The sequence below is a fragment of the Lepisma saccharinum genome, chromosome 3 (genome assembly GCF_977018435.1).
Source record: "Lepisma saccharinum chromosome 3, izLepSacc3.1, whole genome shotgun sequence".
Lineage (NCBI taxonomy): Eukaryota > Metazoa > Arthropoda > Insecta > Zygentoma > Lepismatidae > Lepisma > Lepisma saccharinum.
In genome coordinates this window covers 103,059,491-103,086,945 of record NC_139231.1, presented here as the reverse complement: position 1 = coordinate 103,086,945, position 27,455 = coordinate 103,059,491, and the positions used below count along the sequence as shown (strand labels likewise).

The 27,455-nt window shown below is 37.0% G+C and overlaps 1 protein-coding gene across 3 annotated transcripts in view; it reads right to left on the bottom strand.

Moving 5' to 3' along the window:
• Nucleotides 1-27,455, bottom strand: part of LOC145985264 (uncharacterized) — a 44,666-nt gene that overhangs the window by 6,203 nt on the left and 11,008 nt on the right. For all 3 annotated transcript variants that reach the window (XM_083119063.1, XM_083119064.1, XM_083119061.1), the window contains 2 exons: nt 10,731-10,867; nt 5,251-5,390 (listed from right to left, as the gene is read on the bottom strand). In XM_083119063.1, the coding sequence (XP_082975189.1) occupies nt 5,251-5,390; nt 10,731-10,867 (277 nt within the window). The remainder of the gene's footprint in view (nt 1-5,250; nt 5,391-10,730; nt 10,868-27,455) is intronic.

Sequence of the window (27,455 nt, the reverse complement as noted above, 5' to 3'; positions counted from 1 at the left end):
CAAAAACATCGACGCCAAAAACAACGACGCCAAAAACATCGACGCCAAAAACTTCGACATCAAAAACATCGACGGCAAAAACATCGACATCAAAAACATCGACGGCAAAAACATCGACACCAAAAACATCGACGGTAAAAACATCGATGGCAAAAACATCGACGGTAAAATTATCGACATCAAAAACATCGACACCAAAAACATCGACGGTAAAAACATCGACGGTAAAAACATCGACGGTAAAAACATCGACGGTAAAAACATCGACGGCAAAAACATCGACACCAAAAACATCGACGGCAAAAACATCGACGGCAAAAACATCGACATCAAAACATCGACGGCAAAAACATCGACACCAAAAACATCGACGGTAAAAACATCGACGGTAAAAACATCGACGGTAAAAACATCGACACCAAAAACATCGACGGCAAAAACATCGACACCAAAAACATCGACGGAAAAAATATCGACGGCAAAAACATCGACGGTAAAATCATCGACGGCAAAAACATCGACATCAAAAACATCGACGGTAAAAACATCGACACCAAAGACATCGACGGTAAAAACATCGACACCAAAGACATCGACGGCAAAAACATCGACACCAAAAACATCGACGGGAAAATCAGTTTTTGACAAAGTATTCCACACTAATGAATTCAGATCTAATCCCGAATATTTTGAGATTGGCTACCCTAAATTATAAAGTGTTTCAGTGAAACGAACAATGTGTAATGAGCGAACTCAAGTTTCCAACTTATAGTGCTACCGTGCTACCAATGTATAATGTTCATTGTTGTAAGAACGGTCCGCGAGGCCGAGACACGCCCTCTCAATAAAGACGTTATTATTATTATTATTATTATTATTATTATTATTATTGATAAAATTACAAACAATGAGGTTGCGCAGTGAACGTGATTGTTTAGTTTCTGGTAACCATTTATGACTTCTCGCCGGCAGCGTTTGTGGTCGGGGGAAAGGGAAAGGAAGGCTCCTCCGTACGAAAGATGAAAAGACCACCGACTATTGTTATTCCTTGTTTATTACATGCAGGAGACCGTAGTAATTTCTTTTGGTACATGCACTGGTACACACCGTGTGCTAGTAATACAACTGCCCCCTTGCAATATTGCCTTGCCCCCTTCCTCTCCAGACATTTTCCCCGGGTGTCGCACAACGAAGCGCCTCCACTGTGTATCAGTACTGCTTTTGTATTTGATTCAAGGGGTCCGAGGTTCGATCCCCGGTGGAGGAAAGTTGCACAGTGGTATGGATTCTTTAAACTATAGGTTCAGTTCCGATTAACCCCTCGTGGGTCACACGAGAATAATTAGCTTGTTGATCGCTCACGGTGCCAGAGACCGGGCTCTTAATATACAGTGATGGACAAAAGTAATCATACAGTGGAACTGAAAGGACGAAAGGACGAATTGCAGCAGCTTGGAAAACAATAAGGAAGTCAAAACTGTTAATGCTGTACCATGTATGCACCAAACAGTATATTGACAACAAAAATAAATATCAGATGCTGCTTGTAGAAAAATAAAATACAATACATTCTCAATACCCGCTTCTTTGGCTGGACAAAAGTATTCATACACCAACATAAAAGTTCACTTTGAAGAAAAGAAAGAAACAAATACCATGTCGTCAGAATTTAGTATGCATTCCTCTGTTATGGAGAACAGCTGTCAGTCTCTTTTGCATGGAATGAACAAGAGGCGTGGTTATTTCAGATGTAATATTGTGCCACTCATGCAAAATGACCTCTTTCAGTCTATTCTTGATTGTTATGTCATGTTTTCGGAGTCTGGTTTCCAAATGGCTCCAAAGACGTTCAATGGGGTTAAGGTCGGGGGACTGAGGTGGAGTTTTGAGTGTGTGGGGAGTATTATATAACAACCAAAGGTTGACAATCTCGGCTGTATGTTTAGGGTCGTTGTCCTGCTGGAAGTAAAAATCATTCCCAAGACTCAAATGATTGATACTCTGCTGCAAATTATTCTTCAGAATATCCAAATAGATATTGGATATGGTGGCGTGGTGGCTCAGTCGGTAACGCGTCTGACTACCATGCTAAAGGTCCCGGGTTCGATCCCCGGCTGGTTCAAATCCGGGAACTTTTCTAACGATGGAAGCGGCCCCGGCGCCCACCCAGCGTCGAATAACATGGGCACCTGGGGGAAACCCTGGGGTGTAAAGGCGGTCAGGGGCGTGATGCTGATCACATCACCCCCACTCACGACCGGATCAAGAAAGTGTGGGGCGTTACCCCTACACCCCCTATACGCCTTCATGGCGTGGTGCTATGCACAGGGGAACACTTTACCTTTTTTATCCAAATAGACAAATCTATCCATAGTTCCCTCAATAAAGACGAGTTCTCCAACACCTGAGGCTGACATACATACAGGGATCGAACACGGGTACACTTGGTTACAAGGTAACAGTCTTATTGCCAGACTACCTGGGTGTGGAGCTTAATTTTAATATTTCTAATTCATAGTTTGTTAACTCCTTGATTTCATAACGTCGTATTTCCCTCTCTCGGAATTTTTAGCGATAAGGATATACGTATACACTGCCTTTCACGGCCGAGGTGGCCGTTGGGCGACGGCTAGCGCGTCGGAAAGTAAGAGCACATCTGCTGGCATTTAAACCCACAACTGTATGCTGACCTTGACATTGGACACGTCCGTGCTTCAGTATCCAGACAGCTGTTGTCCAGTTTGCACGTGTTTGTGAAGTGTTAAATTGTTAACAAGTGTTTTAGATTGTTTTGTTTTATTTTATGTATTGCCAGTTCTTTCTGCAGTCTAATAATGCCACGCTATCCGTACAATTTTAAACAACGAATTTTTATATACGACTCTTACGTCATTACGAATTCTTGTAGGGAAGTCAGAAGGCGTTTTGCAGCAGAATTCCCACATGCTCCTGTTTCACACAGACAGAGTGATCTGTTACTTGTGAACAAATTTAGGAACATAGGGTATGCTCTTGTTAAGATAAAAACGGCATGTGCTTACTGAGGATAAACTAGACGACGTTGGAACACGAATGAAACATACTCCTCAGAAATCTCTCCGAAGCCTTGCACAAGAAACATACATATTTCTAACGTCATCGTGGCGAGCTGCCAAACTTTTATACCGGAAGCCATATATCAGAAGAATCGAAAGAAAATATGAAGAAATAAATTGAAGCAATTTCGAAAGAGGAACTGATACGTGTTAGTGAAAATTTCCTATAAATATGTGGATGCAGGAGGACATCATTTCAGAAACACGTTCTATATCCGCCTATGTGTATGGCGACAACCTGTATATTTATGTCTAACACAAACTACTAGCAAAAAATTACAGCTAAATTATTCTCCTTATTTTCTTAAGTTCATATAAGGCTGTGTATTTTTAAAAAATAAAACACGTTGTTTATTAAAAACACTTCATGCACAATCTACATTTGTGACAAAAATACTTGAAACCCTTCTGGTGTGACTGGCAGAATTGATATCAGTTGCGGATAAACCCCGATGTTTGTGAGGGACGATGTTTTGAAGGCTTCTGTCCGGTGGCTGTCACAAGGGGTCTGCTGTGTGAAGGTGGGCGGGGGAGGTAAAGCAAAGGTGCCCTCAGTCGGTTCGTACCATAGTCATAAAAGAACATTTCTTCCACATCCACAATATAACGAGCATACAACTATCCCGTCTATGAAGTTAAAAGCAGCTTGCTAGAAGGAAACATGACACTTCGCATTGTTTACGATTCCATTGTTTGAGCTTTGAGGCAAAAATCAGGTGCAAATAATAATATTGTTTTGATGTCAGAAGGTGCGCGTGCAGCGCGAAATAATCGAATCAATGAAAATGCCGCTCTTGCACAACAACCATGGCTGATAAGAAATCTAAAAAAAAGATCGACGAATGTAGGCATGTTTGGTCGAAACAAAGAAGAGCTATAGCTTCATGATGCTATTATCACAACTCAAAATCCTATTCATGGAACGAATCAAGATATAAATTTCCCCTGGGTGAGTTGGAGTTTTAGCGCCCCTCTACTATCCATTCGGTTACTCACCCCAGTCTTTCTACTCTGCTCCTCCTACTTTCCGCCTTCCTCAAATAATAATAAAACATGACTGCACTATAAATTAACGGCTTTAATGACAAAAAATAGCGATGTTTTTGGTGTCGATGTTTTTGCTGTCGATGTTTTTGCCGTCGATGTTTTTGGTGTCGATGTTTTTGGTGACGATAATTTTGGCATCGATGTTTTTGGTGTCGATGTTTTTGCCGTCGATGTTTCTGGTGTCGATGTTTTTGCCATCGATGTTTTTGCCGTCGATGTTTTTGCTGTCGATGTTTTTGGTGTCGATGTTTTTGGTGTCGATGTTTTTGGCGTCGATGTTTTAGCCGTCGAAGTTTTTGGGATCGATGTTTTTGCCGTCGATGTTTTTGCTGTCGATGTTTTTGGTGTCGGATGTTTTTGCTGTCGGATGTTTTTGCTGTCGATGTTTTTGCTGTCGATGTTTTTGGCGTCGATGTTTTTGGTGTCGATGTTTTTGGCGTCGATGTTTTTGGTGTCGATGTTTTTGGCGTCGATGTTTTTGCCGTCGATGTTTTTGCCGTCGATGTTTTTGCCGTCGATGCTTTTGGCGTCGATGTTTTTGGCGTCGATGTTTTTGGCGGCGATGTTTTTGCCGTCGATGTTTTTGGCGTCGATGTTTTTGGCGTCGATGTTTTTGCCGTCGATGTTTTGTGCTGTCGATGTTTTGTACTGTCGATGTTTTGTGCTGTCGATGTTTTGTACTGTCGATGAAATGTAGGCGATGTTTTTGTTGTCGATGTTTTTGCGTCGATGTTTTGACGTATAACCCCTTTCTAGAGGGTGGTGGGTAGGGAGAGGAAGGGTGAAAAATTAGAGCACGCTGAGGTTGGTGTTCAGGTTATGATGTTTGGGAATATGAAATATTATATTTTAACTAAAGATAATGTTCATCTGAATTTATGAGTAAAAGTACAGATACCAAATTGAAGATGGAACTTGTCAGGTCAGATGTGGGGAGGTGGTAAAGGAGAATATAAGGTCTCAATTTCGATGATTACTTGTCATTTTATTTAGTCTGGTAAGTTTTGGATGTTTCCTACAAATTTTATACACTCTCACAAATTCACTCTCTCGCCCCCTTCTTCTTTGGATGCATACATGAGTGCATGTAATATATAAATTCACTTACCTTGAGAAAAATCTGGTTTTTCCTCCAGCCTTTACTGCACCTGTACTCTCACTGTTGACTGTTGACATATTAGTACGTAAAATGTCCTTATCAACGGTGACCATAGAACTATCTTTTATCTTTAGCAAAGATTGGCCAGCCTGTAAAAATGAACCAGAAAAAAAATAGAACTTTATGCATTTACTATTAGGAGGCACATTTATATAATAATAATTAGAGCCCGGAAGTTTGGCAAAATGCCTCTTTTTATCTACTGCATATATTGATAAAAAATTTCCGGATATATGTTTTTTATGTTGTTTCGAATGTTTTAGAAGCTTTTTCATTTTGCCTATTTGGGACCCCACTGCCTATTTTTAATTATAATGCCCTTTTGCCTTTTTCAATGAAATTTGACCATTTTTTAAAAAATATGTTGGCATTTATTTTTCTTCCGTTTATTAACGTATGGTGAAAAAAATTTGCACAAAGTTTGCAACCCTGCGGAACTTGCAATACTGTACACTGGCACACCATTTGAGCTGTGTAGGATCGTACATCTACCAGTTATGTAGTGTGAAGAGCAGGAGAAGGATGGTGTAAAAACAAGTCAGTATGGAGCTGAAAGAAGACGACCGTCGGAAAATGATCGTGTAATATTAGACAGAGAATCGTGATGTTCGAAAGTCCGAGCTTGTGAAACATTTTCAACGTGTAGGATTTTTCCGTCGTACGGTTTATAATATTGTGTCACTATGATCCTGGAACTGCTGCTGTGCCCGATCCAGTGCGTTTTGCTGCCAAAACCAAATTCCCACAGAAGGAGTTGCTATGGCTTGCCATGAGTGAGAAAGGACTGTCGAAACCTCAGTTTTTCAAGGCTGGCCTTGCACTCAACGCCGACCGGTATGTAAAGTTCTGTTTGCCTAAAGTGAAGCAGTTTATCAATGAATACCATCGTGGGGACAATGTTGTTTTTTGGCCAGATTTAGCCAGCTGCCATTACGCTGCACAAAGTCTTGCGGCCATGGAGCACTTAGGTATCCCTTACATATCCAAAGAACAGAATCCCCCTAATGTTTCCCAACTGCATCGCATTGAAGATTTCTGGGCAAATTTAACGCGGATGGTGTATGCCAATATTTATCAACCCACGAACCGTTGCAACTCTCATCCAACGGATCCGCAGATACTTGCGCGATGTTGATACATCAACATTTGTTCCATCTATGCAGAAAGTGCCCCAAAATTGTCGCAAGGCCAGCAGACTCGGTGTGAATGTGTTTGTTCATTGATGTTCAGATACCACCCTTGTATACCAACCAGCACACGAAATACATCTATGCGTTTTTGCCCTTGACCACAGGGTTTTCTTTTTGTGCAATTTTTTATTTGTGTGAATAATTTTCACTTTATTTAAGTAATATTGAACTCACGCATGTTTCAACATTGCTGAAGGAGAAAAGTGTGAGAAAAAAGTATTTCATGCTGAGTTAGGATATTCCCTTTCGGTTAACATTTCCTTGTGCATGATTTACTGCTGAAGTGGACAGGTTGATTTCGAACACAAAGAGGATATTCCTGAAATCTCCCTCTCGAACCCGAACATTTCAGGAAGTTGCGCCTGAGTTTAGTTTACCTCCGCAACCAGTCTTGACAAGATGGGGAACCTGGATATCAGCAGCTATATATTATGCTAACAACCTTGAAAAAATCAGTGAGGTGGTCGATGCTCTTCCAGAAAATGAAGCGGCTTCAATTCGTGAAGTGAAAAACTCCTGTGCTATTCAGAACTGAAAAAGAACTGTCGTTTATTTTTGCACATTATTGTGCATTGCCAGAGACAATTACAAAGCTAGAAAAAAGAGGTGAGACTCTTGTAGCATCCATGAAAATCTTCGAGGAATCTATGCAGCAGATGATGGAAGTGCCAGGAGAAAAGGGGTCAGCTGTTGCGGAAAAGTGCAAACGTGTAGTGAGTGCAAATAAGGACCTGAAACAATTGAAAACAATTTGTGATATTCTAAAAGGTGAAAATGCTGTTATTAAAATGAGTCCAGCTACATTAGCTTGTTTTATGTATGCTCCAATAACTTCTGTCGAAGTAGAAAGATCATTTTCTATTATGAAAAACATTCTCTCTGACAGACGACTATCAATGAATGTTGAGAACTTTAAAAAAACAGCTTGTAGTTATGTGTAATCAAGACGGAGAAAATTGAAATGCTCTTCCCAATGTAGATTTTAACATTTTGCCAGAGATTATAGATAAAAGTAAGTGACTTCCAAATGTGCCTTTCTTCGCTTTATTTTGCCTTTTTTCATTTTTAATGCCTATTTTCCACATTATAAATGCCTTTTTGCCTGCCTATTTTAACGAAAATAAATGCCTGAACTTCCGGGCTCTAATAATAATCATGGTCAGGAAGGTAGACAAAATTAAAGGCATCAGACTGGCTGAATACTACGTTGTGATTTGTCCATCTGCACTAACTTTTCAGGAGAGCTGACTGAAGTTTGACGTATGTGTATTTTGAATACTCTACAAGATTTGTGAAAACATGTTATTATAGAAAAGGAAAGTTAAAAATTGTACTTACGTATGTGAGTATAGTGCTCTTATTGTAGAACGACGTTTCAGAGATTGACTATCTCTTTCCTCAGGTTCGTATAAAAACTAAGTACTTGGCATAGTACTGCGTCAAAAATGTAATATGAGGATTGTGGTTAAGGGATGGTTAGGGTACATTTAAAATATTAAGTTTTTGCTATTAGAAGTACGTAAAAACCAAGCCGTTCCCTAATAAAACTATGTACAGTAGACCTATTCACAGGTAAAAAAGTTAAAATTTTACCTGTGAATAGGTCTACTGTACATAGTTTTATTAGGGAACGGCTTGGTTTTTACGTACTTCTAATAGCAAAAACTTAATATTTTAAATGTACCCTAACCAACCCTTAACCACAATCCTCATATTACATTTTTGACGCAGTACTATGCCAAGTACTTAGTTTTTATACGAACCTGAGGAAAGAGATAGTCAATCTCTGAAACGTCGTTCTACAATAAGAGCACTATACTCACATACGTAAGTACAATTTTTAACTTTCCTTTTCTATATTCTGGATTTGTGAGTAACACGCGACAAACCTATAAAATGCCAAACATGTTATTGTTGTGAATTCACACCACTTGACATCTGGATATATCACTTTGGAACGTGGTGCATTGACATGTACAGAACACGGTAACGTCATAAACTCTTTTCTGACGAAAAGTGGAGATACGACAAAAATAGCATCCAGCTGGTGATATGTTGTCCAAGTATTACTAATAACAATACTATAGGTAAACAGTCTTATCTGATTATTCATCTTTTTGTTGTTGGAACATTCATTTACTTATTGCATGTTTCCCATGTAATTCGATTCACAACTGTACTACACGACACTACACTAATATTACGAAAACCACGTAGCTATAAAGGTATGAGATGAGAGAAGTTTCCTATCGATTGCCATATATGAGGAAGTAACTTATTTTTGAATTTTGGTGGAGAGCCATAATGTCAAGTTGGCCGGGCCCCTCTGGCTGAGATAAAACACCACTGCTTATTATCGCAGACATCATATGATATGTTAGTACTGGGAACCAACTTTCTGTTTCGTAAATCCATTATTCTTAATAAGCGACAGTAACTGCTGAATTTCTGGGATTATATAAAATTTCAGGATCACAGAGAGAGTGCATTGCGATGTACAATACATGTTGCTAAATTCTACCAAGTCTATTCTTGCGTTCAAAAGTTAAAGACATTTCAACACATTTTTCACTTCTAGGTAATTCACAATGCACTTCTTCAACATTATTTAGTGATGTGGATGTACATGCAGCATCACTTGAGAGTTCACAAGTGGATGCAAAATCAATATATCATCACAATAACGTCGACACACAGCGACGAAGCAAGGAATTTTCACAATTCTCGAGAGTGTCACAGTGGGAATTTTTGCAAAAAAAAATTGCAAAATTGAACTTTGCGGTCGCTTAGATTGTTTTGACATATCGACGGATCCCAAACGACATGCAAAGATTTATAAGAAACGCGCCAATACCGCCCTCAAAATCTACCAGCACATGCACGATAATCCACATCTGGATCTTCTTGCTGTTCTTATCAACAAAACATTTTACAATACTTCAGCTTATTGTCGTTTGAATTCAGAAATTCCATGAGTGGACTGGTGAGTGTGTATTCTTGTCGGCCTAGCTTTTGTCTGCATTAGCCGCTTACAACGCTTCTCATTGTTCACAGAAAAAAATACGTGTTCATTGAAAATTTTGTATCACAAATTAACCAACTCAGGATACAGTATTTCTTTTGTCTGGACTCCTGGGAATACATCTATAGAAGGGAACCACATAGCAGACACATTAGCTAAGTACGCAGCTGAAGAATCAAGTCACCGATCGCTTCAGATTAAATTTTCTGCAAAAGCGCTAGAGTCGCATGCTAAAACAGAATTGTTGAAAAGTTGCCAGAAACAATGAACAATTACAGGGAAGACTAATGGGAAAAAATATTATTCAATTCAACCAATTATACCTAAAGAACCTTGGTATCAAGACATTAACCTTTCAAGAAACTCTTTAACAAGTCTTCTTAGATGTCGGCTAAATTACACCCTAGCCCCTAAAGACCTCTACACTAGGAAGATTGTTCAATCCTCAATCTGTCAGTGTGGTGCAACTGAAGGAACAACTGATCACATAATATTTGAATGTCATCTTAATGCAACTACGCGTGATTATTTCTTTAGAGATCTAAAAGAAGCAGGATATAATGTCCCATACGCCTTCTCAACACTTTTGAGGAACCCAACGAAGAAAATTATATATGTACTTACCAACTATATTGTGAGAGAAAATATTGTATTATAAAATTATGAAATGTAACACAAATGTAACTGGTGCATAGCACCAAAGCTACAACCAAATATACATCTATATATAAAAAAAAACATTGTTGCAGCTGAGGTACAAAACAACTTTTCTTCTTTTTTAAATCATAGTTGCCCTCATATTTTATTTTCAACAATTCGTGTTTATTTTCAAGTCAAGGCACTCACTCTTACAGACGCGTGTGTTTGGAATGCTGTGCTTTTCTGTGCTGCATGGGAATAATAATTCAAATTATTAGTAGTAGTAGTAGTACTATTGTTGCAGATCTTTGACTGTGATAAATTGGCCATTTTCATTTTTTTCCACAGTATTTTTTATAATATTTCAAAAGTTCAGGGGAGGTTTAAACCCGGTAACCCGCCCTCTTGCGTAAGCCACTGGAACGGTATGCCAGAGACCTTCGTTCGAGCCTGCATTTTTCACTGAAAGTTCTGCATACTTGTTTGAGCTTGACACTATACTATTATTGAAACAAATACTACGTACTGTTATTTTCTAAAATAAGGATTAATATAAATAATAGTTCCACTTAACATACCACTGGTTTTGCAACCTTTTGTGAATTAACTTCTTTCCCATTAAGTTGTTTCTTAGTAGTGGTCTCTTCTTTTTCAGGAATTTCTGGAAAGCAGGATGGAACATAATCTGGGTGCAATGGATCACTTGAGGGTTGTCCTAGAATGAAACAAGTCTCAATAATTATGTGTGTGTGAATTACATACACACATTAAAAATTATATATGTATTGTACGTGTTTGTGTGTGAATGTAAGTATTCAGATGGTCATGTTTCATAATTAACAATTTTTGTGATACAGACACTTCTTTTGAACAGAAAATTAAGTAGATCAATCCATTCAAGATTTTTTAAAAAAATTCTGAAAGGTTTACACTGTTTATACATATAATGTAAAACTACTGCTTGTGAAATACACCTTTTATCTATTTTTCCTCCAAAATTTGGTGATCAATTTGGTCACAATAGTTATTCACTGTTTGTGCAATATTTAATAACCTAATATTCAGTGTCTGCATTTCATGTTTAATTCTTCATCATCACTGCACCGTATGTTTTGATAAACTGCTATGTATAATATTTTATGAGAATGTTCATAAAAGACTCACTTTTGTGCAACTTATTACCAGTAATATTTTCCCACATTTTCTTCTGTCAGTTTTAACTCAATACTTACATTTCTAAGTCTATCAAATATTCATATAAAGTTGTTCATCAAGGGTATTTTATTATAATAAATACAAATGTTATTTTCATATTTAAAATATAATTTATTACAATACTCATTTTTTTATTAATAATGGTAGGTAAGGATTAACTATGGGCTACTATTACATTAATAAGCAATAGCAATAATTATTATTGTATTGAAAGTTCTGGGTCAATGTTGTGAATCAGTCTCTCTGTTTTTAAGTTACAGGAGTGTAGATTTTTTTTTAACATTTATGCTGTTACAAAAGGAATCAATATCATCAGAGCCCTCTTTGAAAGTTTCAAAAAGTCCAGAAATTTCCGAGGGTTATTTCTTTGAACTGCAATTTCAGAGCAGCTTCTCTTCCTCTGTTATAGGGAGTCAACATTGACTCAAAATGGATATCCAATCCAGATTATGTTTGCAACAGTAGTAGGAAATTTTTTTTGCAGAAACTATGTGCCAAATTCTGCAAAGTAGTGCAATGGGTGGTGTCCTCCTCGCACTATTCTTCCATTGTACCATGGAAACTTGTGAGGTTTGGAAATGTCTCAATCGGCAATGATGTCAGTTCCATCTTTTAAATCATTAATTTTACCAACCATGAAATCTCACAAACTATCATGGAGTTAAAATTGTTACTCCATAAGGAATAGGCTTATTCATCTCTCAGTTCCCAAAGATGAGTCTGTTGGTGTAATAAAAGAACACGTACAGTTTATACAGTTTATTCCGAGAAGTTTTATTGTGCTTCTCACTCGGACGAACACAAGTGCTACAAAAAAAAAATATTCGAGAACCAAAACAGTAGAACATCGATAGTGCAGCTTTGCACAGACTACAACCTATGTAGTATATTAACTCTTGATCTCTCGTTTATACACTTTATATGTTTATTGACAAAAACACCCTACATATAACCCCCCTTTTTTTCAATGAATAATAAAGTGTGTATCATCATAATTACTCACTCATCATATTCATTAAGTTACAATTCCTTCTTAACTTTATACCTGTTTGTGGTTTTGTTAATGTATCTGCAATCATGTCGTCTGAAGCACAGTACTTAAATGTTACTTCACCTTTATAATACAGATCACGAACAAAATGATATTTTACATCAATATGTTTAGTTCTCAAACTAACCCTTTCATTTTTAATTAGTTTGATACAACTTTGATTATCTTCATTTATGATAATTGGATAATCACATTTTTTATCCATATCATTTAACACATATTTTATCCATTTTGCTTCCTTACATGCTTCTGCAATTGCCACATACTCAGATTCAGTGGAAGATAATGAAACATAAGATTGTTTTCTACAAGCCCAGCTTATCATACCTCCCTTATACATAAATACATAACCACTGTTTGATTTTCTAGTTGACACATCCCCAGCCCAATCAGCATCTGCGTAACCTAACAAATAATCATTTTCAAATTCAAATTTGTTTCCTAATTTTAACTTATATGATTGAGTTCCCTTTAAATAACGAAAAATTCTTTTAACTTCAATCCAATCAGCTTTAGTAGGACAACTGACCTTCTGACTCAAAATTGACACACTTGCCGATATGTCTGGTCTAGTATTTATACTTATGTACAATAATGCTCCAATAGCTTGCCTGTATTGCTCATTACTTGGTAATGGTTCAGAAGTTTCTGCATATTTAATGTATCCAGGATCCATTGGAATTTTTGATGACTTTGCATCTTCCAATCCAAATTGTTTGATTAACTTTCCTATGTAATTACTTTGATGAAGAGCAAAAATTCCATCCTTACTTCTCTCAACTTGAATTCCCAGATAATAATTAATATCACCAAGACAATTAATCTGAAATTTCTTTGACATTAACACTGCTACATCATTAATTAAATCAACATTTGTACATGCAATCACAAGATCATCTACATACATTAGAATATAGATCATATTCCCATCAACTGATTTTGTATAAAGACACGGATCTGCCTCACCTCTTTTGAAACCATTGTTAACCAAAAATTCATCAATTTTATTATACCATGATCTTGCAGCTTGTTTTAACCCATATATGCTTTTCTTCAATCTGCATACATATTCTTCTTTTCCAGGTTGATGATATCCCTCAGGTTGTTTCATGTATATTTCTTCATCTAAATCACCATACAAAAATGCTGTCTTTACATCAAAATGCTTGACTGCCATGTTCATTTGTCCTGCAACTGTTAAAAGAACTCTGAATGTTGCTTGTTTTCCAACTGGTGCAAACACTAGATCGTAATCATCACCATAGATTTGTGAATATCCTTGAGCAACTAGTCTGGCTTTGTAACGAGTAACTTTTCCTTGTGCATCTTCTTTAATGGTATACACCCATTTACTACCAATTACATTTCTTCCATTTACTGGTTGAACTAGTTCCCAAGTTTTATTTTCTTTTAATGAGTTCATTTCTTCATTCATTGCCATCTCCCATTTATTATTATCAGGTCCTGTAACTGCCTCTTCAAAAGATGTTGGTAACTTTCTTTCCACAATGACCTTTTGTAGATATCTAGCTGGTAATTGTCCTTTTGTTGTACGAGTAGATTTTCTGATAACATCTGGTGTCCTTTTCTTTACTTTGATATCTGTATGTTCATCAGTTTTTGAATCACAAATTAGTTCTGAATCACTCTTCACTTCCTTTTTACCAAAATGTGAATGCATTTCTGGTTCCTCTCCAAGAATGTCCACGGATAATTCACAATCAGTATTATGATTAGATTCAGATTTTTGGATAGGTTTCAAAGTTGAAATTACATGACTTGAGTTTTCAATAAATTTACAGTCTCTGCTTATGTAAATCTTATCAGATGTCATATCTAGTAACCTATATCCTTTATATCCTTCATATCCAACTAAGACAAGTTTCTTTCCTTTAACGTCCATCTTGTGTCGATGACTTAGAATCATAGCATATCCAACACTGCCAAACACTTTCACATGACCCATGTATGGTTGCTTTCCGTACCATTTTTCATATGGAGTAGTCTCTAATATCTTTGTGGGTAACCTGTTCTGTAAGTAATTTGCTGTATTTATAGCTTCACCCCAGTACTTTTTGTGCATGCCAGCATCAATTATCATGCAACGAGCCATTTCAACTAAGCTTCTGTTTTTCCTTTCCGCAACGCCGTTCTGTTGTGGGGTATATGGTACTGTAGTTTGATGTTCTATTCCTTCCCTTTTGAAGAAATCTTTCAATTGTAATGTCATATACTCTCCTCCATTATCAGTCCTGATTACTTTAGGTTTTCTTTTAAATTTGTTTTTTACATACTGTACAAATTCCTGTAACTTATCTTCAACTTCACTCTTTTTCTTCATTAGATATACCATAGTAAACCTACTAAAATCATCTATAAATGTAAGTATATATTTGTTCCCACTAGGAGTTTCAACGTCCATCGGACCACATACATCTGAATGCACTATATCTAATAATTCCTTTGATTTTTCAGTTTTCAATTTTGGAAATGATTTACGAGAAATTTTACCTTGAATACATTCCTCACAAACTTTAGTTACATTACATGCATCAATATCAACACCTTTAACTAAATTTCCTTTACCAAGATTTTTAACAATTGTTGCATCTCTGTGTCCTAACCTACGATGCCAAAGATGAATACATTTCCTGTCATTTTCATGACTTACTTTGTGCAATTGATTTACAGATTCTACATTTGAAATAGTATTCAACTTATATAAATTATTTGTCAGATCTGCTGATGCAACAGTTTTTCCATCTTTACTAATGATACATGTGTTATTGTGAAATTCAACATTTAAACCTTTTTCAGTAAGACATTTCACTGATAGTAAACTACCATGCAACTCAGGTACATACAACACAGATTTTACTAATACATTCTGTATACCTTTATCATGTATACATTGTATTACACCTTCACCCATTCCTTGTGATTTCAAACAACTTCCATCTGCAAGGTATATTTCATTTGCTATACTTGGATTAAATGTGGCAAAAAATTCCTTGTCACTGGTCATATGACATGTGGCTGCTGAATCAATGTACCATTTGTCTCTACCTGTACCTTTTTCACTTGCTTCAAAACACAGAAAATGAACATTATCACAATCAGAACCACTTTCATCATATCTTTTTTCACTTTCTTCAACATTACTCACCTGGTTTGCTTTATACACAATTTTCCTTTTATGTGCCTTGTACTTAAAACAATCACGTTTAAAGTGACCTGGCTTTTTACAAAAAAAAACAGACACTTTTCACATTATCGGATTTCACTTTAAGAGCACTTTCTGAATAAACACCACTGTCAGTTTTGGCTTCCTTTCTTCTCTTATATTCATGTATGAGCTTCCCTTTCACCATTTCTAAAGTTAGGTCTTCTTCCGGTCTCGTCTCCAGTGCAGTAATTAGCGTCTCGTAACTGTCCGGCAGGCTACACAACAACATTGCTACTTGCAAATGTTCCGCTAAATTTTCACCAAAAGCTGCAAGTTGATCCACAATATCCAACATTGCATTAATGTGCTGCTCCATGTCACCATTTTCACTAAGCTGTAAGCGGCACAATTTCTTCAATAAATACACTTTAGTTGTGAGACTTGATTTTTCATGATACCGTTTCAAAGAATCCCAATATCCTTTCGCTGTTTCCTGCTTTCTTACATGAACGAGTTGATCATCTTCCAGCAAAAGTCCAATGGTGGCCCTAGCTTTTCCGTCTTTTTTCTTCCATTCCTCGTCCGGTTCTTTTGGCTGCACACCCGTCACTACATCCAACAATTCTTCCTTTAGAAGTAGTAACTCCAATTTGTACTTCCACGTTTGATAGTTCCTGTTATTTAACTTCTGTATAGTCGATTTCACCGACTCCATTTTCACAGTCCGTATTCAAACATGAACAGCCGCACTTCCTCGTTTTCCTTATTACAACTGCATTAGACGTGTTCTGGGTGTTCTGGGCCCATAACCTATGTTGGTGTAATAAAAGAACACGTACAGTTTATACAGTTTATTCCGAGAAGTTTTATTGTGCTTCTCACTCGGACGAACACAAGTGCTACAAAAAAAAAATATTCGAGAACCAAAACAGTAGAACATCGATAGTGCAGCTTTGCACAGACTACAACCTATGTAGTATATTAACTCTTGATCTCTCGTTTATACACTTTATATGTTTATTGACAAAAACACCCTACAGAGTCATGATAATCAACAGAATTCACAGTGAGCAAGAGTTGATAATGTTCACTCTCCATTTATTTAAAAAGCCACACAAAAAGCCTTGCACTCAGATTTTGTTTTGTTCTTCTGGTATCTTATCAGCTAGAGTTTCCTTATAAGCAGCACTGGTACCAAGCCAAATTTTCTTAATGTATGCCGAAAGGCCAGTATGCTTCCAGGCATAGCTCGTTCCCTTCGGTGGGAATACCAGCGTGTCTTGCTGTATGCATTATAAAAAACGCACCTGAAAAGTACCAGTGGTTCACCCCTCATGAGAAGGGCACAGGGACAGAGCACCATCAGCTATTGGAAGAAATGCTTTTGATTGATTGATTTGCTTTATTTTACTTCACTTTTCTGCTAATTTTGGTTAATTGCGAAGATGATGATGAATAATGATATGATAACATTGATGAAGGGACACTCACAAAGAACACCCATAACCAGGCCAGGATTTGAAGCTGGGACCACTGGCATTGTGATGCCCTGTGCTAACAACCACTCCAACACAGAGGTCGGCCAGAAATACTTTTTTGTTTATGGATGAATGGGGCTTATTTTCAGCTAAATCTGTTTCAAACATGTTTAAAAAAGAACTAAGCTTTAATAGGCCTCCTTGTAGCAATTACATTCCTCCCACAGTTTCAATTTTCTATTTACATTTAAAAAAAACATTTCCTACACTTATAATTGATTGTACATAAAACAATAAATGTTGACATAGGTATACAAAATACATATAAACTGAATACAATTCATTAAAAAAGTTCAAGACATTTAATGTTTTTAATGCACAACCTATTTTTAAAAAAATGAAATGAGCACATCAAAACATAGCAGTTAAAACTCAAACTGTTACACAAACATCTTTCAAATGTCATAACTTCACAAATACAAAATAGCTGTTATACTTCAAACACATAAAACAAGAGCTTCTATGTAATGTTTCCTTGTCCTTTCTCATGACTTTCTTTGAAACTTTAGAAACAGTTTGAGTTTTAATGAAAGTTCCATTAAAAGGGGCTTTTGTACACACTGTAATACAAATGCATTAAAACAAATCAATATTATGATATCAGGGTTCCCACGTGAACTTGAAATGTATTTTCCCGGAGGTTTCCACAATTTTCAATTTTTCCGAAGAGTAGTCAATACCAGGGGCGCCGACTTGTTAAAATTATTGGGGGGCTCTGATCACTGAAATAAATGAATGACTCACTCCCTCCCTTTTTTAAAAATAAAAATTACGTCTTCGTATAGCAAGCAGTTTTTAAGCAGCTATTATATTCCTCATGCAAATGAAATGTAACATGAAAAACGTTTAGAAAATGTTTCAAAGTCGCTTTATGTCTTTTGTGTCTGCTCATTTGTTTTTTTAGATAACAATTAACATTTTTATTGAAAAGTATGTATTTACATTAAGAGGCCAACCTAACAGTTTTATGCCGGCCTCGGTAACCGAATGTGTTGGGTGGTCAACTCAACTCGCTTTGATCCAGAGGTCTCGGGTTCGAGTCCCAGCAAGGACATGGGTGTGTTTTAATGTCCGCAACAGACATGTGATGGGTTGCAAATAACCTTAGTGTTGACGTGCCCATAAAATAACGAATTTACAATATTTAACAGTTTTATTTAATTATTTACATAAATGCTAACACAAATTGCAGGAAAATAGATTTACTTTTTTGTTCTTGCTACAATATTTTACTTTTAAATTGAATTTTGCAATAATAAAAAAAATAGCATGTACACTAAGATATAAAGTGACATACAAAACAAAAACATATGAACATGATTTAAAAATAAAGCAAACGTTGCTCTACTATCAAGTTTGATGTATGTATAATACGCTAAGCTGCTTAGTCTCTTCTGCTCCATTGTAGATCTCAAATATGTCTTTAGTCGGCGAATAGCACTGAATGACCTTTCGGCTGTGGCTGTCGTCACTGACACAGTGTGGAGGACCATCATGAATTTGGCAACTTCAGGCAGAAACTCCTGGAGGGTGCTGTCTTCCAAAATAAACTTCATTATGTCACGCATGGTAGTTAGAACCACTTTCTTCTGTTTGGCGATATCACCAAGCATGGACATGTGTAAGGAAAGCCTATCGGCATCCAAATCTTGGCGAAATAATTCTCGCGTTTGCTGAAAGTTTGTTGTGCAACTGTTCACAGCTGAGATGCATTCTTTCTCTACGGCTGTTACTTTTTGAAGTCCTGTAGATTCATGTCCTTGTTTAACACATGATTTTTCTGTGTTACACACGTCAGTGTATATTGATTTATAATACTATTTTGGAGTGTAGAACTTGTGAGGTTTGGCAGCATTAGGTTTTTTAAGCCTCTTAGGGACATGACGTTGCCGGGGCAATTCTGGCTCATCAACGAGGCTGATTTTGACCTCTGCCAGAACTGCTCAAAACCCATTCGCTTTTCTTGAAAGATGTCAGTCAAGTATTTCAGTTTTCATCCCACTTCTGTAGCATCAATGTGTGGAGACTGAATCTTACAGTTTACCTCTTCTATTGGACCAATCTCATGGCAGTAGAGGGAGAGAAAGAAAAATGTCTTGAAGTGAAGCATTGTCTCCAGGTATCCAGCACATTTTGATGCTGCGTCAGTAGAATCTTCTTCAGAAAATTTCTCAAAAAAATTGAGAAGGTTTTCATAGTTCCTTAAGATCTGTTGCATACTGGAGGCTCTCAACGTCCACCGACGAGGGCAAATTGGTCGCAGTCCAGTATGGCCAGCCTTCTCATTCACTCAATAATATTCCTAAATATTTGCATTCTTTTAGGGGATTCCCAAACAGTCTTGAAGAAGTCGTTTGCTAAATTTATTATGTCTCTGATTAATATATGATAATTATATTCTTAGTATATAGTAATAAGTCATGTGTTTTGCTGTCTCTGGTCATAGCCCCCCAAAGTTGATGGTCTAAAACATTTCAAATGTGTATTTAAAGTTAAGATCATGTGGCACAATTCAGAGTAAACTTTATAAGAGAAGCAAAATAATACATTAGATCCTCTTAAGCAAAATTATTGGGGGGCTCTGGCCCCCACATCGTTAACATTGGGGGGGCTCGAGCCCCCCCCCCCCAAGCCCCATGGAGTCGGCGCCTATGGTCAATACACAGTGCAGTATTGTTTATTTTTTTCACAATAGCCTCCATTTCCAGTCATAATCTTAACATCACCACCTTATTATTATTATTAGAGATGACATGGACTAGCTGATTGAGTTTTGGGTGCTTCTGCCTTTGTGGCCATTTTGCACCCTTCTAAATATATGGGGAAAATCCCCTTATTTAAAAACTCTTACCTTATAACTTAAATCTTTTTTAAAAAAGGTGTAAAAAGACCTTTGAGAACGGTCACAAACAGTATAAAAGGCCTGCTCTTCTCAAAAAAGAAACAAATATTGGGTAAAACACTGTCACCATTTCCCAACATGGATGGATGATAAATCATTGGGAAGGTTAAAACTCTGTCTGAGGAAATTAAAATCAGCACATGCGAGAAGAATGTGTCGAACACTTAAGGTAAATGCACAAGTGTTTGACTGCTTAGTGACGAAAATTACAGTTTTTATTTTGTACATTGGACATTTAAATTACCTTATGAAAAATAAAATTCCATCATAGAAATCAAACCTTCATGTAACATTTCAAAGAATGTATTTCGTGTTTCATTGCAAATTGTGACCATAACTTATGTTTTCTAACGTGCAGCAAATGCACCAGTGTTCCGACACCCTCATAAATGGACTGTGCTAGTAATCGACTTACCATGTCCCAGTAATCGACACCCCCTTTTACTTTCTTAATAAATAATACAAGCCTTGTAAAAAGTAAACAAAAGCATTGCTATATGCATGAAGATAAAAAATACTGCTTCAAACAGATGAACATATACACTTTAGGAGCTTATGAGGCTCTTGTATGCCAGAAACATTTTCTAAAACGAAACCCCTGAAATAACAAAAAAAAAAGTTTAAAATATGCATAAAACCCCTATTAAAATTAAAAACTCTTGACTGGGATAATGCTTTCAAACTTATATACAAATTTCTTCCCTTGTTTCACAATTTCGCGGGTGTATTCTCGTTGAAGCCTGTACCTTTTCAAACTTGCTGTGAAGTACAAAAAAATCATTGCTCGAGAACTAATTGTCGTAGAGAGATGAAATTGATTTTGGTATCTTTCTTAAAGACAGGGCTTTTAGCGGAGGTAAAATTCATACACGGTGCCTCCCAATAATTAGTCTTAAAAAGGAAGAAGAAAATTATGATTAGTATTTCTTTTAATTGCCTCTGCCCCCCTTCCCAACTCCCCCTCAATAGAACGAAGTGAGTGAAAAAAAAATTAGTATGTAGCGGTGGTACATTTCTACAACCGTGCAAACTTTTGTTGAAATCAAACTGATACTTCTTGAGTAAAAAAACTAACAACATTACATAAAGCGGTAGTACTGCCAGCTTCGGGACAATGTCCAAAATTTTGCTTCTAGTGCTGACCCTATGGATGTTGAATGCACCAAATTTGGAGGGGAGCACGATAAATGGCCACTTTATGAGAATATGTAATTTTCGTGCCCCAAAACTTAGGGCGTTAAAAAATTTTGCGTAATTACGGAAAATTTTGAACTTTGGACCGTTGCCCTCCCTTTCTCCTTGGACCCTTAATTGTCAGATGTTACATAAAATGAGGGAAGGAGGGAGGAAGTGAGACTGGCAGTCAGGAGTTAGCCCAAGGCCCTCATAGGCTGCAGAGCCATGGGTTACTTATTTTTATATTATTACTTAAAATGATGCTTTTTTACTTATTCTTACATTTAGAATTTAAAATTTTCAAAAAAATGCAGTGGTTGAGCCTCTATCTTCATTTTGTCCTATAGTAACAAGGAAACAAAGGACTTTTTCAAATGACGCTTGTTAATAATAGCAACAATGGATATATTGTTTTGTAGTTCGAGTATGCCAACCTTCATATGTATACTAAAGATAAAGAAAGCGAACTGAAATATAATGTGTATTTTTTTTAAAAAACTGGCACGTTAATTGCTCCTGTGAGCTCTTGGTTGAAATATCGACCATCCGGACACTAAAGGCTTTTGCTTCCACAACACACTCGATGTCCTTAAAATTTACTAAAGGAACGTTTTTCTCAATTTGTGTAAACTCAGTATTTGACATGTAATTGGTATCCAGAGTCAATAAACAACATCTAAACGCGTTCACCAAACTTCGACAGGTAATGCACTAGTAATCAACCGACGGTGGTCGAACGCTGGTTCCGAAGCTGAATTTTAGACCTGACTCGTTCCATATACTGGTCATTGTTAATGTGAACTAGTTTTATTTAGCATGTAGAGTATTCAACAGGTGTCGAACTTTGGAGCACTCATAATACGTGTGTCCCAATTTTCGACATAGTGCTAATAAACTCGTTAGTCAAAATCTTAGATTTTACACTCTCAAAAATATTAACGTACATAGAAGCACATTATGTTGAAGTAATGGTGAAAACAAATAAACAGAAAGAAAAAGAATTAAGGGGGAATTAAAGGCAACCGTTTGTTGTGGCAACCACGTGCCATGTTGCCAGATCTACACGTGAATCAAGGGTAGGTACTTATTTGTCTAAAAAATTTATGCTTGGGTGATGGTGGTGTTGCAAGCAAAACATCAAATATTAAACATTTTAAGGTAATGAGTGTGACTGAACACACCAATACCACCTCAATTTCTTTGAAACTAAGATATTCTGTTTCTCAGAGTTGCATCCCAATAATGTATTGCAGAAAGATTTACATGGGTTGCAGGAGGTTAAAAATTATAGCGGTCTGAAAAAATAACTATATCTGAAAGAGAAGAAATGCACATCATCAGTGATGATGAAACAATCGAAACAACTTACAAGTAACTACTCACATAGCTACCAGTAGGAGCTGTAGTTGAGTGGACAGAGTTACGGCTTCACGTTCTGAAGGATGCATGTTCAATCCCGGTCAAAGAAGTTTAATTTTTTGTTATTTTTGTAGTCACCAATGAAGCTCCAACATGTGTGTGTTCGAATCCACATTTGTACAGTGTAACTTTTTTCTTTCAATTTTGTGTAACTATGCATATTCTTAAATACATGGAATGTAGAAAGTGCATACGACATGCATTTCCAATCAATGACTTGACCCGCTAATTTCTAAAAATGTCAAATTTTTTCTTCTTCACAAAATCATTTTACACTTGAGGACCAAATATGGAACCGTTAGACCATACCTACTTTCAGCGTGACTGTAAATTACATGCATCTACATTTTAAACTAAAGATGATTTTGAGTTTGTTTACACAAGTTTGCAATGTCACCTATTAATATGTTTAATTTAATCTGTATCTAAAGAGATATTGTTCTGGAATCGTAGAATAATATTACACAACATATGCATACTACAAAGGTAAATCGGTACGACACTGATTGGTCGAAAAACAATGTTCTAAAGGTGGTAGTAAAAACATTTGTTTCGTTATTCTTATACATAGCCACAGATTTTAAAACAAAATTATAATGACGCGGTTGTTAAGGATTTTCAGATTTAGGTTTCCACACAAAGCAAGAACTATAGTGGCATCAATTCCATACACAACAATATGCTAGTATCAACTCTCATTGTCTTTTTGGCATTTATGGCTCGTCCACATGCCTTTCCATATCTTGTACAAGATTAAATATCTATTGATTTAGTGTTTTAAGTCCGCTTTGTGCACAGTATGGCTAATCATGACTGGACCTACAGTTTAAATTGGGATCCAAACCACTATGTGCCTCCAACGGGTATCGAACCTGGGACCCCTTGATTGCAAGACGACGATGCTACCACTGCCCCATTGGAGAGGCCCCTGATTTAATATCAAAGTAGTTACTCTCAAATCCATTACATTTTTAATAAACATAGCAGTCGTTTCGAAATGTGTAATTAATTCCATTCTAGGCATACACTAGTTGCCAATCTCCTTACTCTCTCCTCTGTCCATCATCTGTGAAAAAGTAATCAAAGACAGACTGTACAAATTTGTTTCTCCGTACTTAAGCTCTAAGCAACATGGTTTTCTTCCTGGTAGCTCTTGTCTGTTTTACTCTCACATGCTATGGAATGCATTTCAAATAATTCACAATTAGATGTAATATACTTTGATCTGGCCAAAGCCTTTGATACTGTTAGTCATCGTCTTCTGATTCACAAATTATGCAATAGATTCAACATTCATGGCAAATTTCTCACCCTTCTCACAGACTACCTTAGCGATCGCCAACAACGTGTTGTTCTTCCTGGAACTGTTTCTAACTTTCTTCCTGTCCTCTCTGGAGTTCCACAGGGTAGTGTTCTAGGACCTCTCTTGTTTATATTATTCGTCGATGACCTTGCCGACCATCTCACAGCTCCCTCTAGCAATTACCTTCTTTTCGCAGATGACTGTAAAATTTTCAGGGAAATCTCCACTTCCGACGATACTCATCTTCTTCAGAATGACATAGCAACATTTACTTCCTGGTGCCTGACATGGGACCTTACATTACATCCTGACAAGTGTACTACTCTCACTATCTCTCTCAAGAAGAATCTGTTAAAGTCATCTTACTCCATCTCTGGCAATAACATCAAAGCAGTATCCTCTCACAAAGACCTAGGCATTGTTTTCGACCAAAAGCTCACATTTGAGGAACATATTTTATGCACCACAAAAAAGGCCATGCGTCTCTTAGGTTTACTCTACCGTTTCACTGAAATTAGTGACATCTCAGCTCTCACTTTGTACTTCACATCATTCATCTCCCCAATAATAGAATACTGCTCTCCCGTCTGGTCCATGGCATGTCCCACTCACCTCTCCAGGTTCGATTCAGTCTTTCACTTCTTCCTAGCTATAGTCCGTCACAGGGTTCCCTCATTACGCAATTTTTCATCTCCGCATCTCTTGTCTTTTCTAAACTTACAAACTGCTTATCAGCGACGTTCGCAGAATGATTTCAGTTATTTATACAAAATTGTGAATGGCAAAATCCGCTGCAACACACTCCTTGAGGAATTCCACTTTAGAGTACCTATGCGCACAACTCGCAATACAAGGTTATTTTATACTAAAAAACCTAGACTAGAAATTCAGAAAAGATCTCTCTTTTATAGACTTGCAGCACAATACAATGATCTCCCCTCAAGTATTGATATATTTTCCTCCGAGTTTGCCTTTCGGTCTTCTATCAGAAGAAATACTTGTAATTAATATCACATAGTGCCATCTCTTACTTATTTTTTTGTTCATTTGCTATTCACTTTTATGTTGTTTTGTTACTCTTAATTATTTCTTATTTATTTTTATTTATTTATTTTATTTTATTTTTTATTTTTATGCTTATTATAATTATTGCTTTCTCATTGTTGACAATTTCAGTGTAAAATGGCCACCTGTGCTGTATCTGAAATTTTCTCAAATAAATAAATAAATAAATAAATCTACCTTTGAACCCGGGACCATTTAGCATGTTGGCAACTTATCATACCAGCTTGACTATAAAGCCATATTTCCACAGCATTCTCTTGCCCTCTTTGACTTCTGAAGATAAAAAATATTACTAAAGAGAGGGGGGATGATGTTCTTTCAATTTTTATGGAATGTTTGTGCATAGTTAGGAAGTGATAAATGTAGTAATGCAAGGTCGATATTTTCTTCTCTCTCTAGGCATCTACACAATGCCTACTGTATACAGTTTTGAAACACACCTTTTGTGGCACTGAAACACCAGCAGTGTTGGCAATGTGGCCTTAATTTCTAAAAACAACTATTTTCCTAGTTCCCCCCTTCAAGATGCCTCGCCTCGTCAGATTGGCTGTCGGTAGAAATGAACATTTCTTTTTTCACTGCTATAGATGCCGAGCTAATCCACCTAACCAAAACTGAAAATTACCGACAGTATGTGTGTTATGTGCCATTTTTCATGCTTTGTAAAAAATTTCATTTACACTTTCAATTACATCTGGCAACACGGCATGGACACTAATGAAATCCAATCATTGTTCCCCGGTTTAAAAATACGAGGGGCGTTCAAGTCAATCGGGGACTTATTTTTTTTCCAGGTTTAAATAGACGACTAGGCTGGAGGTTTTGTATGCAGTAGGAACTGGCAACTGTGTGCTGTTACTGCTAGGCGGCGCTTATTTCCCACGCTTCTGCATAGACCGTTATTCAAGATGGCGGACAACAGTGTGGACGTCTACATGGAACAGCGTGTTGTGATGAAGTTTTTTAGTGAACGAGGACAGAAAACCTGCTGAAATTTACAGAAGACTTCAGGCTCAGTACGGTGATGAGACACTCTGTCGCAGTAAGACATTTGAATGGTGTAAGCGCTTCAAAGATGGCCGTATCTTTATTACTGACGATCCCGGTCGTGGTGGATCACAGCCCACGCCAGTCATTCCTGGGAACATTCAGCGCGTGGAGCAGCTGATCCTGGACAATCGTCGCATAACCTGTCGTGAAATTGCAAGTATCAATACTATACTATCAACAGTGAGTATTACTGCAGTGTTCTGCGTGATGTGCATAAGAGTTTATGGAAGAAACGTCCGGGTTTCATCACAAAGGGTGTTCTCTTTTTGCAAGACAATGCACGACAGCATACTGCTCAACGCACATTCCAAACATTCCAGGAAATCGGCTGGGAGGTATTACCACACACCCCTATAGTCCTGACTTAGCGCCAAGTGATTTTCACCTGTTTGGAACCCTGAAGGAATTCCTTAGAGGAAAACATTTCAACACTGGTGATGAAGTGAAGAATGCTGTCCTACAATGGTTCCGCCGTAATGATAAATCTTTCTATGCCGAAGCATTCCAGTCGTTAGTTAAACACTGGGATAAGTGTATAACTGTAGCAGGAGGTTATGTGGAAAAATAAATCCAGTTACCACACTTTGAAATTTGTTCTTCTATTTGTTTTAAAAAAAAGTCCCCGATTGACTTGAACGACCCTCGTATATACATGAACAAGGCTTCAATTTGGTATAAGGATTATATGTGTACCACTTCTAGTTCAAAAGTTGTACTATCCCCAACTCCGGGTTGTGTTGAAAATGGAACACCTTGTATAACCACTTTCTGAAGGTACATGTTTTCACTTTTTTCACATAGTATTTCAGATGCTTGCGGCTACAGCCTGAAGCCGTTGTTTCACAACAAAATCTTCCTTACTAGTCATAAAAGAAAAAAATGCACCGGTATTGACAAAACTACCACTTCATCGCCATCTGTTCACGACAGTTTGAACATGTTATTTACTTAAATGCCTTTAATCGTAACAAAATTATAAGGATTCAAGGTTCTAGTGAATAAACCAACCTTTTATATTGGAAACTTTCTTCCTTACTGAATCTATATTAGTTGTATCGTTATCCAAATTAATTTGAGCTTTAGAACCCCCTTAACTGTCAAATAAGTTACACTTGTCTCTAATAAAACTGACAAGGATAACAAGCCAAAATTTGCGCTACCAAAAACGTTATCTAGATATCAGACGACGGTGTTGCCATATATTTTCTCGTGTTGCTAGGCTTCAACATTGCCTAGTTTCTTGACTTTTAAAAATAACTGGTCGAGCACTGGGGCATTTACCTTAATATGTTACAGGTACAGCACAGCGGAGGCTCCAGTTCTTGCAGCAAAATGGCAAAGTGTGAGATGGCCGTGTCAGATTCGAAGCAAGAGTTAAGATGACATTCTCAGCGAGAGAGAACGAGAAGGCCGGCATC